At 43.3% G+C, this 15175-nt stretch overlaps 1 protein-coding gene across 2 annotated transcripts; it reads right to left on the minus strand.

The window, feature by feature from the left end:
* Positions 1-4171: 4171 nt before the first annotated feature.
* CD7 (CD7 molecule) lies at positions 4172-13267 on the minus strand. 2 transcript variants are annotated; one of them, XM_083874779.1, is made up of 6 exons: positions 12944-13267; positions 11807-12172; positions 9992-10333; positions 8352-8458; positions 7272-7349; positions 4172-5212 (listed from the first exon to the last, which is right to left on the minus strand). In XM_083874779.1, exons 1-6 carry the CDS (start codon positions 13011-13013, stop codon positions 5150-5152), a joined length of 1026 nt encoding a protein of 341 aa, XP_083730905.1. In that variant the 5' UTR covers positions 13014-13267; the 3' UTR covers positions 4172-5149. The 2 variants fall into 2 exon arrangements, with proteins under 2 accessions (XP_083730905.1, XP_083730906.1); XM_083874780.1 differs by lacking the exon at positions 11807-12172.
* Between the last annotated feature and the right edge of the window lie 1908 nt (positions 13268-15175).

The raw sequence follows: 15175 nt of genomic DNA on the forward strand, positions 1-15175 counted from the left end.
GAGCTCAGCCAGGCTGGTTTTGGGTTGATGCTCTGCAGAAGCGCTGCCGCAGCCCTGCCGAGCCCACAGCAAACACACCAGGCTCCTCACAGGTCCCTCTCCCCGGCTGGGGACACCACAGACAGCCCCTGCAGCACCTCTGAACACAAATAACACCCCAGGCCCCCCTGCAGCAGTCAGGCCTTGCTCCACCACAAAACAAAACCACAGCTCTTTATCTTGAGACACGACAGCAGCCCCAGAGAAGTGAGCCACGCAAAGCATATTGTTAAGGAATGTTGTTATCTTTATTATGGGTATTTCTCCCTCTCTTTTTCTTCCACCCAAGTGGTGCCCCCAGGTCTGAGCATTTGGGCTGGCCATGGAGTAAGAGGTTCTGACTAGCACTGTGAGATTTACTTACAATTTACTACAAAAGCACCAGGAGGACAACAATATCTCTGCCATCCTTCCAGTGATGGATCTCTCGTAATCCTGGACAAATCTAAAAGTTCCAAAGCCTCAGTTCAGGTTGTTAATTTGAGTTTCTCTGTGAGTTCTAAACCTGGTAAGGAATTCTCCTCTATTTCCTCTTTTGGCTAGGACAGAAATATAATGATATATTTTTCCATGCTACAACTTGATTTCCAAAAGACCCTTGCAAGAAGGAGCACATGGCTCTCTCTGTGTGCTCTCTGTGGAAGGAATGTTATTAATTTTAGCCTTGAAAGTCATTAGGAACTTTAATTTCTTTACCTGCAGAGTGTACACACACATGCTTGATTTCTTTTTTAAAACCTTAAACTCTTCAGGGTTTTTTAAGATAAAATAAAGATTTTTGAGTCCAATAGCTGTTAGGGCTTAGGCACCAACTGCCATCCCTTTGAGGAGACCTTTTCCTAGAAAAGCTTCCACTGTGAGAATTAGAAAGTATGAGAATGAGGGTAACAGAAATACACAACAATTCTACAGAGTTTCTTCAATAACCTTTATTTCTCAGAAATCAGGAGCGGGTTAGCAAAATGTCATCTCTACATTGGGGCTTTAAATGTCACTCAGCCACGAGTTCACTGCCCGTTGTCTCTGGTCAGAGATAACAGAGCACAATGGAAACCACACGCAGCTAACTGGCCTTAGTGGTTTCTCAGAAAACTTGCCCCAGAGCTGTAAGGCAATAATATTGTGTGGGGAAAGAGACCCCACAAAGCAAGGGTATCTTTATTTCTGTCTCACCACATCAGAGTAAGAAATTCCACCATCTGAGGAGGAAATGATTACCTCCCTAGGTAAAGCATCGCTTGTACAGCGACCCGCAGAATGAGCTTTTACAACTCGTGTGGTTCTGCTGAGAGAAGATAGACTAAAGGTCTCAGGGTTTCATGAACTGCAGAGAGGGACGAATTTAAAGCCTTTCCCAGAGAGTTACTAATTAATAATTACTGATACTAATTGATAGAAGGAATGAGAGATCATCTTCCATTTGGCATGTGCAGTGTTTAGACATTATTCTCATTAAAGACAGAAAGCACAGGAGTTTAGCAAGAGCGTTTCTGATATCTCAGGTGGAATCTCTGGGGCCATGGATATGTTCTCCAGGGGGAGTTTCAGACACATGCCAGCCAAAAGCAAAATAATGGTTCTTGTGAAGGAGTTACACAGGAATTAGCACCATCCAGAGGGTTCATCCAGCCCTCCCAGCAGTTAATTACACAGAGTCACCTCCCATCCACAATTGGACAGAAAATCTACTTGTATCAGACAGATTGTGACAACACTGCGAAATTTTAGTATTAGGACAAAATGGTTTATTCCCTTTAGTCAGTATTTAGGCTGGTTACTTGATTTCCATTTCTTAAAGGAAAAAATGATGTGAGATTCTTGTAGACAAGGCAGGGTGCTCTGGCTGTATGAGAGAAATATTATATTGAGTAATGAATTGATTTTCTAAAAAGTAAGTTAAAACCTGTTGAGACTCCAAATGAAATTGGAAAAAATTCTTGTGTGTTGCACAAAGCCAGTGACCAGTCATTCCTGAAGGATTTGAAATAGTGTTAAAACCCATGCAAAACAACATAAATACTGTTAAATTTATACGACAAACAGTAAAAGAATTCATTAACTAGTGCAGGACCATATTAACCAAATATGTCAGATTTAAGAAATGGCACCAATGAAGCATTTTCAGCACCTCAAAGCTCGAGGCTGTGAGAAAACCAAATCTGTGAACCAGAAAAAATCCCTGCATGTTTTCAAATTGACTGGAAGCTGACTGCTAACACATTGCAAGTTTAGGGTTACAAAGCATTCAAAAAGAAATTAAATGCTTTGGAAAACAAGTTCTTACAAAAGCGTGTATACCATGAGTGGAAATAGGTTTTTTACTAAAAAAAAAAGACCTTGAGAAATCAGCAGTCAGTGGCTTGTTTTCAGCAGAACCAGCAGTGCTGGACATATTTTGGTCAGATCATCTGAGTTCCATCACAGGATCCATCCTGCATGAGTTATTGGATGGCAAAGGAGTCACATCAGCCACCAGCAAGACACAGGTGGGAGAAACTGGCTCCAGAGCTCTGTCCCAGCATGGGTTTCAGACATGGATCATGTAGCACTCACAGCTGCCAGGAGCACATCAACACTGGATTGCAGGGTCACTGCAGACATTCCAGTGTCCTGCAATGTGTCACCAGCCACAAGAGCAGAACCTGCTTCTCTCCTGTCTCCTGCCCTCCCGTAAATATTTTGTGGCTCAGTTTGGCTTGTAAGCCTCCTTGGCACCTGAGTTCAGGAGTGTCCTTGTCACACACACCTGAGTAAAGGGGTTAAACTGTTTTTTCCAGCTAAATTTTCTGGAGTCTGCAGGCTCCATCAGCACTAATCCACATGTGCTGGCTGATTTCTTCAGTTTTGCAAACAACCAAAAGTGTTCTTGAGGAGCCTTCCCCTCCCCAGGCACTCAGCCCAGGCCACTCCATCCACACCTGGCCCTGGAGTCATTTCACGCACACTTTGGACCTTTTCTGTTGCATTTTCTCTGACCTGCTGCCCTTGCTCAGCTGCCTTGGCTCCATCCCTGCTCCACAAACTCTGACACTGGAGCTGCAGCCTTGCTTTGCTCCCAGCTGCAATTCCTGTCATTTATCCCAAGGATGGGGCTGGGGACATCACCAACACCCTGATGCCATTCTCACTGCTGCAGGTCCCATCCCAGCCTCAGAGCTGCACTTCCCACTTCTCCTTGAACATCATTTCCCTCTCCACAGGCTGAGATGAGAGACAGATCAAGCAGCAAAGGCAACAGAATTAACCCAGAGCAATTCTGTCTGAAACTCTAGGGGTGAAAAATTCAGTTTTTCTGCTTTCCAGAGAACTTCTGAGGCAACTGTACATCTCAACTCCCTTGGGCAGCCAAATCCCCAATTATTCCCTGACACTCTGGAGCGAAATTCCCCAGCAGTTCATTCACCACTGCTTAGGTTAATCTTGATGTTGATTCTCTGTCTCTCTACACATGAAATGTACAGCGCATGAAATGGCTCAGTGGGTGTCATTTTCTTTAGCAAGGTGTTACTTCTTTTTTTACACCAATTTGTTTACACCAAGCCAAAAACCCACCTCCACTACTGTTACCTTTTCACAGCTTTTTTTTTTTTTTTTTTTTTTTAAATTCACTATTGTGGTCATGTTTGCACAGAAGCATTGCTACAGAAAGCTGAACTCAAATGTCACTTTGCTCATTGCGAACCTCCCTGTGCTGCCTCTCAGGAGTTTTGCCCCTTTTTGACTAAACCTGCACCTTGTTCCAAAAATGAAAATGTGGTGAAAGGTGATTGACTCTGGACACCTCAGTTCCTAGATTAGTATCTCATTTGTTGGTTCTTCCCCAGCTCTTCACCCTTTCTGGGGACAAAGTCAGAATTGGCCCCAGCACCAATTCAAGCAGAATTCAAGAAAAGTTTGGGCAATGAGACATGGAATATACAAGAATCTGAAGGGTTCTTTTCTATTTTCTTCAGTGATTGGTTTTAAGAAGAAAAACCTCACTTGCAGATTTTGTAATTGAAGTGCAAAGCATTTACTATGTTGTCTGGTGGGATGCTGTCAGGAGCAGTTTATACAGAATTTTCAAAAAGCCTTGAATTGCTATTAAAAAACCAAAACCCACAACAAACCACTAAAAGAAAAATCCATTTATTTGCAAGATATATGAAACAGGTTTTAATGCATATATGAAAATATTGAGGAACTGTACAAAACCCCAACACAAACACAATTCATCCAGGTCTGGCCATGTGAAGTGAGCACCTCTTTGCTCACAAGGTGAACCTGCACCATCCACCCCTCACAGTGAGGGGATTTCTCCCTCAGGTCTGTGCACAGCATTTCATGAGCAATATCTGGAGGGAAATGGGCTCTCCTGAGGGCAGGATTATCTTGGCAAGCCGGGATCCTGTCAGAGCTCAGCTCTGGGCAGGAATTCTCCTTTGTGCCTGGCTGTGCTCCAGCTATGCACTCACCAAACTGACCCTAATCCCTCAAAAAAAATAAACGATTACATCAATAGAGAGAAACTCCAGTCTCAGCCTGTGCTCAGCAAGCAGAGGTCACCCCCATCAATCCTGCCCTGTAACAAGGCAGTCCAGCAAGCCTTTATTGACAATTGTTGACTTTCCACAGTGGCCCCAACACTGCAAAACCAAAACAGCCCTGGAGGAGGCTGAGCCCTTCCTTGGCCCAGCTCCCCACAGTCACCTCTTCTAGCAGCTGTCACTAAACCCAATTTGGCCTCTTTCTTGCCTGCTGTGAGTTTTGACAAATCCCTTTGATAAGAAGGGGTTTTAGATCAGCCCCACCCGTGCCCAGATTGGAATGCAGGCTTGGCTTTACCCCGGGTTATTTCACCTTGTTTTGTGCAGTATGGAGCCACTGGGTTGAGAAACTCATCCTGCTGAGACAACACCAGCACAGCACCAACATTGCTGTGTCCCAGGGAGCCACCAGGACCCAGGCTCAATCACTTTGCTGCTCAGCCACATCAAGAGCCCCATCAGCCATGTGAAGTAGCACTGACAGAGGCAGAGCTAAAATCTAGACTTGATTGTGTTTTTGTTGGTCTGTCATGACCTTGGAGCAGCATCCAAGCATTTCACCCTGCCACGTTCCTGGAGTTTCTTCAAAATAGATTTCCCTGCTGTAACTCTTGAGTAGTTTGAGCTGCCTGAGCTCTTGGGCAGACCTGAGGATCCATGAGAGAACTGGAATCAATGTCTGTGTGGATCCATTGCAAATTATTCAACAGATTCGTGTGGTCTTCCTGAGCACTTAGTAAAGCTCAGAACCAGAGACCTCCCCATCCATCCCACCTTCCCAGAAAGGGTTCTTTAGCCAAGAAATGACCCCGTATGTTGTATTTAGCCCCAAAATGCTACTTTTTCACATTGAACTGGATACATGTGTCCAGAGTACCTGCATTTTGGTACATTTTCTGTACATTACAAAAAAACCCACCAAAAAACCACATTAAAAAAGTAGAAACAGCTTTGGATCCATTGCAAACTATTGACCAGATCCATGTGGTCCTCCTGAGCACTTGGCAAAGCTCAGAACCAGACCTCCCCACTCCCAGAAAGGGTTCTTTAGTAAAGAAACGAGCCCACATGTTGCATTTAGCCCCCAAAATGCTGCTTTTTCACCCTGAGCTGCACTGAACTGAACATGTCCAAGGGACCTGCATTTCAGTACATTTTCGGTACAAAAAAACCCCAAAACAACAACAAAAAATTTTTAAAAACTAGAAACAGCCTTGGATCCATTGCAAGCTATTGACCACACCTGTGTGGTCTTCCTGAGCACTTAGCAAAGCTCAGAAACAGAGACGTCCACATCCATCCCACATTCCCAGAAAGGGTTCTTTAGCCAAGAAACAACCTCATATGTTGTATTTAGCCCCAAAATGCTGCTTTTTGACACTGAACTGGATACATGTGTCCAGAGTACTTGCATTTTGGTACATTTTCTGTACATTACCAAAAAAAACCCAAAAAAACCCCCCCACATTAAAAAAGTAGAAACAGCATTGGATCCATTGCAAACTATTAACCAGATCCATGTGGTCTTCCTGAGCACTTGGCAAAGCTCAGAACCAGAGACCTCCCCATCCATCCCACCTTCCCAAAAAGGGTTCTTTAGCCCACATGTTGCATTTAGCCCCAAAATGCTGCTTTTTCACCCTGAGCTGCACTGAACTGAACATGTCCAGGGGACCTGCATTTCGCTACATTTTCTGTACAAAAAAACCCCTAAACAACAAAACAACAATGACAATAAATTTTTTAAAAGTAGAAACAGTCTTGCATCCGTTGCAAGATATTGACCAGACCCATCTGGTCTTCCTGAGCAATTAGCCAAGCTTAGAACCAGAGACCTCTCCATCCATCCCACCTTCCCAGAAAGAGTTCTTTAGCCCCATGTGTTGCATTTAGCCCCAAAATGCTACTTTTTCACATTGAACTGCGCTGAACTGAACATGTCCATGATACCTGCATTTCCGTACATTTTCTGTACAAAAACCCCCAAAAACAACAACAAAAACTTTTTAAAAAGTAGAAACAGCCTTGGATCCATTGCAAACTATTGACCAGACCCATGTGGTCTTCCTGAGCACTTAGCAAAGCTCAGAACCAGACCTCCCCATCCATCCATCCCATCTTCCCAGAAAGGGTTCTTTAGTAAAGAAACGTGCCCACATGTTGCATTTAGCCCCAAAATGCTGCTTTTTCACACTGAACTGCACTGAACCGAATGTGTGCAGGGCACCTGCATTTCTGTACATTTTCTGTACAAAAAAACCCCAAAAACAAATCCAACAAAACAACAGCAACAAAACAAAACATTAAAAAAAGTAGAAACAGCCTTGGATCCATTGAAAACTCTTGACCAGACCCGTGTGGTCTTCCTGAAGCTCAGAAACCAGATGTCCCTATCCATCCCCCATTCCCAGAAAGGGTTTTTTAGCCAAGAAACATGTTCACATGTTGCATTTAGCCCCAAAATGCTGCTTTTTCACACTGAACTGCATACACATGTCCAGGATACCTGCATTGCTTTACATTTTCTGTACATTAAAAAAAAAAATAATTAAAGCAGTAGAAACAGCCTTGGAAATCAGTTGTTTGTTTCCACTGAAGAAGGCAGGGGATAGCAATTTCAGTTCAGGGCTTGAGGGAATGGTTGATGAACACACAGTCCCAGCTGGCAGAAGTTTATTCACCTCTGGAATAGGTGTTGCTTCTTACCAGTGTGCTTCGTCTGGAGTTGAAGGACATGTCTTCATACACCACAGTGGGCTTTTTCTTCTGGAAATATTTCTTCACCTGCAGAGCAAAGCAAACAGCCATTCAAAACAGAGCCTGGAAATACCCCAACCAAGGAGTCATTTTCCATTTTAGGCGTCCATCTACATCATCTGTTGGAAGAGGAAACATACTTTTAAAATTCCTCTCACGACCCAGTGAGGTCCTAGAGGACCAAGTGGGAATGATCAGCTTATTTATTTAACTTTCTTTTACGAGCCTGATGCAATTTCCTTCAAGAGTTGGATGTCACTGTAGCTTTGACATAAATAATAAATGACAATAATAATAAATAAAGCTCATTCTTAGACTGTTAGTGGTAACACAGGACACCAGGTCCCACTGGGCTTTGACAGAATGATGTTACACTACTGGTTTTTAGCAGTGCTGGATCCACAGTTGGAGGGATGAGACAGGAGCCTGTGAATCACACCTAATTTCCAGTAATCTTTATAAAACAGAAGGATCTACCAGAGATAATTTCTGGGCACTTTCTGCAGTATATGTATAGAAATAATCCCAGTGAAGGAAAAAAATTAATAATTTTTTTTTCTGGAAAGAGGCAATTTTTTTTCTCTCAGCACTACTTTCACACATCAGGCTATTTTATGAGTTTTTGTTGCCCTTGTGTCCCCCTCCAGGCATTCTCTTACATCCCTTACAAGCTTGCTACGTACAGCTCCAGTCCCAATTCACAAAAAAAAGATTTTAAAAAGCAAGCAAAGCAGAACAGTGAGGGGCTTTGTTCAGGGATACACACACAGCACATGGCTGTGTCAACCACACAGCTCACTCGAGGTTTGTTATCAAAAGAGAAACAACATCTCATGTACAAAGGGTTACAGAAATACAGGACACTGTGTCAGCTGCCAAGAGCTCACAGCTGGAAGATGTTAAACAAGGGCAAACAGGAGAGCAATAGGAAGCCACAATTCCTTAGGTTTATCAGATGTTTGCTTGACTCAGGCACTATTTAATAATAATATCAGTTTGTCCCAGTTTTGCTGAGGTGAGTGTACTTACATCCACACGGCACAGGGTGCAGCACACCAGGGCACAGAACAGCAGAGCCACCACGGTGAGCAGGACATACAAAACCCAGGAGCTCTCCTCACATGCCTGCTCCCCTTCTGCAGGTAAAATTACATCATTAAAATAAATTAAAATTAAAATTAAAAACAACAGCAGTGTTGTTATAAGTACGAAGAGGCAAAATTTTAATTTTATTCTGAAAAAAAGTAATTTTACAGGCTAACCGAAAATTCAGATGGCAACAGGTACAGAGCCACCTTTGCCATGCCATTGGTATTGCCACTGGCATTCCCTGTGCTCATCCAGAGGCTGGTGGGTCAGCAAGGAGCACTCCTCAAAGGCAGCTTCCACACCACTGACAGCACCACACACTCCTGGTGGGCGCAGAAAAGATTTTCCTGCAGTGTTGCTGAAACCCTCAGGGCTCTGAATTATCCAAGAGCCAGGAGAGAGGTACAGACAGAAGCTGTGGTGTGAAATGCACTGAGCAGAATAATGTTGGTGGGAAGAGTTTCAACTCCCTAAAACCTCAATTAATCCATATATGAATGACACACTAATTAATAATCACATCCCTGCTTTGTCGGGCTACTGCAATTTCACCTCACTTTACTGAGTTGTTGCCCTAGTTGTGGGTGGTGGCACACTAACACAATAATAAATAATCCACTAATTAATAAACAATCCACTAGTCCAATAATTACACATAAATAACACATTAATTAATAATCATACCCGGTTTTGTCTGACTACTGTCATTTCCCCCACCTCATTTTACTGAGTCGTTGCCCCAGTTATGGGTGGTGGCACAGAATAGGATCACAGTTGCCTTTGCAGACTGAAGGAAAATCCTCTGTGAATTCTTAGCGCCTTTGTAAACATTATTTTACAAAGGCCTCAGCCAATCCCAATGCACAGGGTTAAATTAAATAGTCAGACCAAAATCAAGCACTCTCTTGCTGGTTCTGATTTCAGCTTAGCAAATGGGTACAGCACCATCCTACGGAAAAATTAAAATTTCATCTCATCTTTGGAGCACGGAAAAGTAAAAACTCATCTTTGTAGCACAGCAAAATCAACCTCCTCTTTGGAACACAGCAAAATTATACCCCCTCTTTCACAGAGTGGTCATTGTGTAACAAGGGTACGTGAGAACATCTCTGCTGTGGTCTGAGGTGCTTGAAGCAAATGCCCAAGGACTTGTTTTGTGCTCCCCAGTGTGACTTTTCTTTAAACACAAAACTTGCTAGAGGGAATGGTTTCTAAAAGCTGTTTATGTCACACTAAGCTCAAAGAATTGGTGCTAAAAGTATTTATTCATACCCTAAAACTGACAGATTGCACACAGTGAGGTGTCTGCTACCTTGTTTTGACCTTTTTTTCTTTTTCTAAGCTGCAGGATTATCACAAGGTCTGAATTCCCCTCTGGTCATACAAAGAAGGTGGAAACACAGAATCTGTTTCTGTGTCTGAGCTCAACAGGGCACAAAGGAGCCTGAGCCCACTCTCCAAACTTTCCTAGGTTTGCCTGTCCTGACTAAGGTTAAAAAAAGCTTTCTGTCAACAACACAATAGATATTTGATGATTAAATGATGGTGTTTATATGATTAAACAAGCAAAAGGGTCGTACCTTTAACCAGCAGCATGGTGCCACTCGCTGAGCGCAGAGGGGAGCCCTCCACCTGCTCAACACAGATGTAGTTATCACTGTCCTTCTCCTGTAGGTTGTGCAGAGTTACCACAATCCTATTTCCTTCCCTTGAATACTCCAAGCGATTCCCAAAGGCAGGAGAAACTTCTGACTCGTTCTTGTGTGACACCAACAGAACTATGCCAGGCTGCACCTGAGTCCTGAGCAAGTGGAACTCCTCATTTTCAGGTGAGCTTTTCAACACACAGGAGATGCTGACAGACTGGCCTTGCTCAGGGTTGGCATAGAGGGGTGACTGCTCCAGAGCCTTGCTGGATTCAGCTAAAAACAGAGAGATTAGTGGTTAGCACAGGCTTAAAACAGTGCACTTTGACTGGGGAGCAAGGGCACAGAACAGACAGAAAGAAAAGACCACAGAAATGTAGATAAAATGAGGTTTTAAACATGCTTCACACAGGTTTTGAGAGGAAGGATATATTTTAGTACACCCTGGCATATCTTCCTGCCGCAGGATCTAAAAGTAGGACTGACAACAGGTTTAGCTGTTTGTAAAGGGTCTGCATCTACCTAAACAATGATAAATACAGATCTCCTCTAAGGGAATACAGCCTAATCAGCATGTCCTGCAGCCAGACATCATTGCCTGCCTTCTCTGGTGAGATCAAGCCATAGAGAGATCTGGGGGCTGTTGGTCTGGATCAAATCACACAGAGTGTGTCCCATCAATGTTGAAATTATCTATGAGAATGGAGTGGTTATTAATGGCTCACTGTCCAGCTGGGAAGACATTCCACTGAGTTCCTCTGAGGACAGGACTTGCTCCTTTTAACATTATCAATCAAGTTGATGAGGGAGTGAGGACAGAATTTATCATGCTTGTAAAGGGAAGGTTGTAAGCATTTCAGAGAAGAGCATCAGAATCAAACAGAGATAAAAAGCAATTTAATAAAATAATGCAGAGAGACAATACACAATAAACAAGATGTGATTCATTTGAGAAAACACAGCCAAGAAGTTTGAAAGGAGAAGCCCAAGAGAGGACATTATAATCCCTAATGGATATAAATTACTACTACTGATCAGCAATCAGTTAGATTTCACATGCCTTGGGGACAGGAAAGGAAGAAACCCTGTAAGCTTTGGGAAAGATGTTTCAGTTAGAAGTCTCATTGGAAAGACAGGTACATGGAGGAATAAACTGCCAAAGAATAGTGTGGACTCAACCCTCTTCTAATGAAAAAAATAAAGACAGAAAAAATTTTCCCCCAACCAGAAACACCTGCCAAAAGAAGAACTTTTGGCCATTCAGCAACTCCTCACTAACAAAAGAAAAAACCCGTTTACCCACTTATGCCCTATTGCAGACCCTGCCTTACACCAGCTTCCCAATTATTACCAATTTGTCATTTAAGACAAATTAGTAAAAACAAAAGAGATTTGCAAAAACAACTGCTACTAAAAAATCCCCTCTTTGCTCTGCAAGTTGTTTAAAAAGGTTTGACAGGTTGTTTTGGAAAGAGCTGTGGGACTGTTTCTAAACTGCTGCAGCAGCCTATGTGACTCATGTGAAAATCTGTATTTGGAATTAATGAGTCACAAACTGATCTTCTGGGATGCTTTGGGGTTTTTTTGGTACCATTTTATCTAATGTGTTTTCTTCATTGTTTCAGGGAGCAAACCCACACATTCCTTCAAATCTGTACATGACCTGAGCAGACACAGAAGTTCTGTCAGACTCACCCACCTGTTGTGTCTTCTTCCAATCTTTGATTTCAAATATAGATCTGTATTTACCTTTATTTAAAGGTGGAATTGCAAAGCCTTTGACAACTACTATGGTTTTCTTCCCATATAGGTGTTTGGGACGGTCATTGACTTCAACAATCTCAGAGCATTGGTAGATTTCAGAATCAGATTCCTGTAACCTGTGCAGGGTTATCTTGAGATTCTCCCCTTCCTTTGAGTAATTAGCACGATTAGCAAATACAGGATTGAACTGTAGAGTTTTGTTCTTGGGAAAATTTATCACATGGACATTCTGTCCGATAACTCTCAAGTTCATCACCACTTGATTTTGTGAACCCTTCATTGGGCAAGTTATGCTGATGGAGTCTCCTTCCCAAGCACTGATAACGTCTGTTGGCTGTTCACTTCCTCCACCTAAAAATAAGAAATGCAGTTGAAATTGTAATATCAGAGTTCCTCTTGGTCTGTTCTTATCAAAGTAGGTTTCAATACCAACTCCTGCATCAACAGAACTGATCTGTAAGAGTGAACCTCAGTCTCCTTATGCTGGACATGTCATTTCTGGGCTGTCCTGGCACCTGTAGTGCCTTTCATGCCCATTGACCAGAGGAATTCAGCACCTTCCCAAGCTTCAAAGGCCTCGGCAAAAAAGTGGCTTCTGTCATTCACACAGAAAATTTATTTTTCCCGATAGATTCCCAGGATGATTCCATCAGTTCTTGAAAGACCAGCTGCAGTAAACTCAGCCTGATAATTGGTTTCAGATCTAAATCAGGAATTTAAATGTAAGAAAAAGTGGCAGAAAACAGAAGAAAACACACTCGACTTTTTAAAGTAGGATTAATTAACATCAGGGAACTGGATAATACAGATTTTCAGATTCAGAAGGTTTGAGTCCAATCTGTTTTAAGAAACAAAGGCATGCAAATGTAGAATGAGACCCTTGGAGTTCTCCAATGACCCCAATACCCAAAGAAACTGAACAGAGAGTACTTGTGCAATGAATAGCGAGGAATAGAGAGATCAAATGGGAAACATCTGAGAAAAGCTACATCAGAAGCAAGGGGAGGAAAATTAAATAGGGAGCATTGCACGTCTAAGACAAACATAGTTTAGAACAGGTTGGAAAAAAGGAAAGAAAACATTGAAATGTAAGCAGTGTAAGAGCATGGATGTTGTACGTACCGTCCTGGGCAGGGAAGCACGGAAGAAGCAGAAGAAAGAGGGATGCATTTGGCAGACTCATCCAGAGCATTTTCAAAGGTCTTTTTAGTTGCTCCCTCAATCTGACCAAAGAGTTCAAGTCCTGAGGAAGGAGTTGTAAGCCCCAGGTTGGTCTGTTGCCTGCCAGTTCCTGGAGCTGCCTACTGAAAGATACCAGCTTTTAGCTTTTTTCTGCTGAAAGGAGTTAAGTTTTGCTTTTGGTTTTGTATGACAATGATTGTCATGGAGGGTGAAGAGCGATTTCTCTGGAAGGAGCTTGGGTTCTTCACAGTTAAACCACCCCTGGTTTCCTGCTGCTGAGCAACACCCAGCCCTGAGTAGAAAGTTGTCTATGAGGAGCACCTACCTCCCCTCTGAAGACAACTGAGAAAAGGGAGGCTCAAATTTGCTCTTCCCAGTGCCAAAGTCAGGCAGTTGTTCCCCAGTTGTGGTCCCCCTGGAAATGCAGGGGCTTGGTACAATCAGTTCAGTTTGTAAAGACTCCCACAGGCTCAGATTGGTGGCTGCAGATGCAAAAGTCTTGGCTTTTCAAGGAGAAAGGAGATGAGAAATGTCCCATTATTTCAGGAAAACCCTCAATTATTACACAAGCCCTGCACACAAATCAGCAGATTTGGTCTGCATCTACATTGTGAATAATTCCCAGGCAGGAGGAGCTGGAGTTCCTTCAGGAAACACCAGCCACTCACACTCAGCTTCCCCCCAGGGCAGACCTGACCCACAAACCAGCCCACCTGGCATCACCAGCAGGAGAAAGAGGATTTGACAGGAAATCTGTAGAACCCTAACAAGGTGTTTTGATCTTGTTGCTAAAATGATCTATTTGAGCAAACATCATTACCCAAACCTTTCAGGCTTTTCCTTCTCCCTTAACTTCATTGCAAAGCCAAGACAATAAACAATTCCAGTCTTTACCAAGACAATAAAGCCTTTTCCACCATAGCAAAGTACCCTCTCAAAGTGTGAATTAAATTTGCAACCCAGAAAGCCAATTATATTCCACGTCTACTTAACAAGTAGAAAGAGCAACAATTCCTAAGAGAAGAGATTGGCTCTGAGATAGGAGCACTTAAAGAAGACAGTGTGAGCACCTTGTTGGCATCTCTCCCATGCCAAAGCATCTGCACAGAGATACAAAGAGTCAGTGCAAGGTACCTGTGAGAAATTCCACTTGTCTTAGGTTGCAGTGCAAGATATAACCAGCAGTTTGTATTCTATCATCAGCTGTTAAAACCAGCTGGGGCAGTGTTCTTATCTCTTCCAGGCCCCATCCTCCCTCCAGGGGATCTCTGCTGTCCATGGGCCATCCAGGCTCACTGCAGGGCTGAGACAATTCCATCATCCCATGGGGAGATGCTCCACCCAGGGGGAGGAGCCCAGCATTCCCACCTGGATCAAACCTGGCATTGAGAACAGCAGCACAGCCTGTTTGCACTGGATTCCCAGAGGGAGACCAGACCCATCTCAGCACCACTGGACCCTTCTACAGGATCATCTCTGCTGCAACAGAACTACATCTAGCATGGCAGGGGGCCTTGATTAGACTGACACCAACACCCTGAGCAACAGGGGGTCAGGCTTTATTCTGATTCTTTATTTTGACTTCAGGCTTTATTTATTCTGTTGGTATTTTCTTTTTGTCTGTTTGGTTTTTCGTACTATTACATTTTTATTTTAATTTTCCTAGTAAAGAACTGTTATTTCTATTCCCATATCTTTGCCTCAAAGCCCCTTAGTTTCAAAATTATAATAATTCAAAGGGATGAGATCTACATCTTCAAGGGAGGCTCCTGCCTTCCTTAGCAGAACCCTGTCTTTCCAAACCAAGACACCTCCGGAGCGCAGGAAAATGCTCTCTCTGGATGCTTTTGTGTGTCCCCAAGGGGTGAAGGGTTGGTCCTTGAGCAATGGGGGGATCAGCCCAGGATCCATCATAAGGAGCAAACAGAAGACATCCCAGCTCAGAGAGGCCCCGTTCAGAGGAAGGTCACTGGTCCAGGAGAGCTCCAAGGGTCTGGTTTTTCACTGCTGTTTCTAGGGTCACAAGAGAGGGGCTTCAGTCTCAGCAGTGTTTCATCCTGGCCCCACTTTGGACTGGCACACATTCTATGGAAGTGTGAGAACAGGGATGTTGTGCCATTCAGGCAAGAAAAATAATTTCCAAGAATGTTCCTAAGGAAACCAGGAGCTCGT

The sequence above is a fragment of the Zosterops lateralis genome (genome assembly GCF_965231275.1).
Source record: "Zosterops lateralis genome assembly, chromosome: 18".
Classification (NCBI taxonomy): Eukaryota; Metazoa; Chordata; class Aves; order Passeriformes; family Zosteropidae; genus Zosterops; species Zosterops lateralis.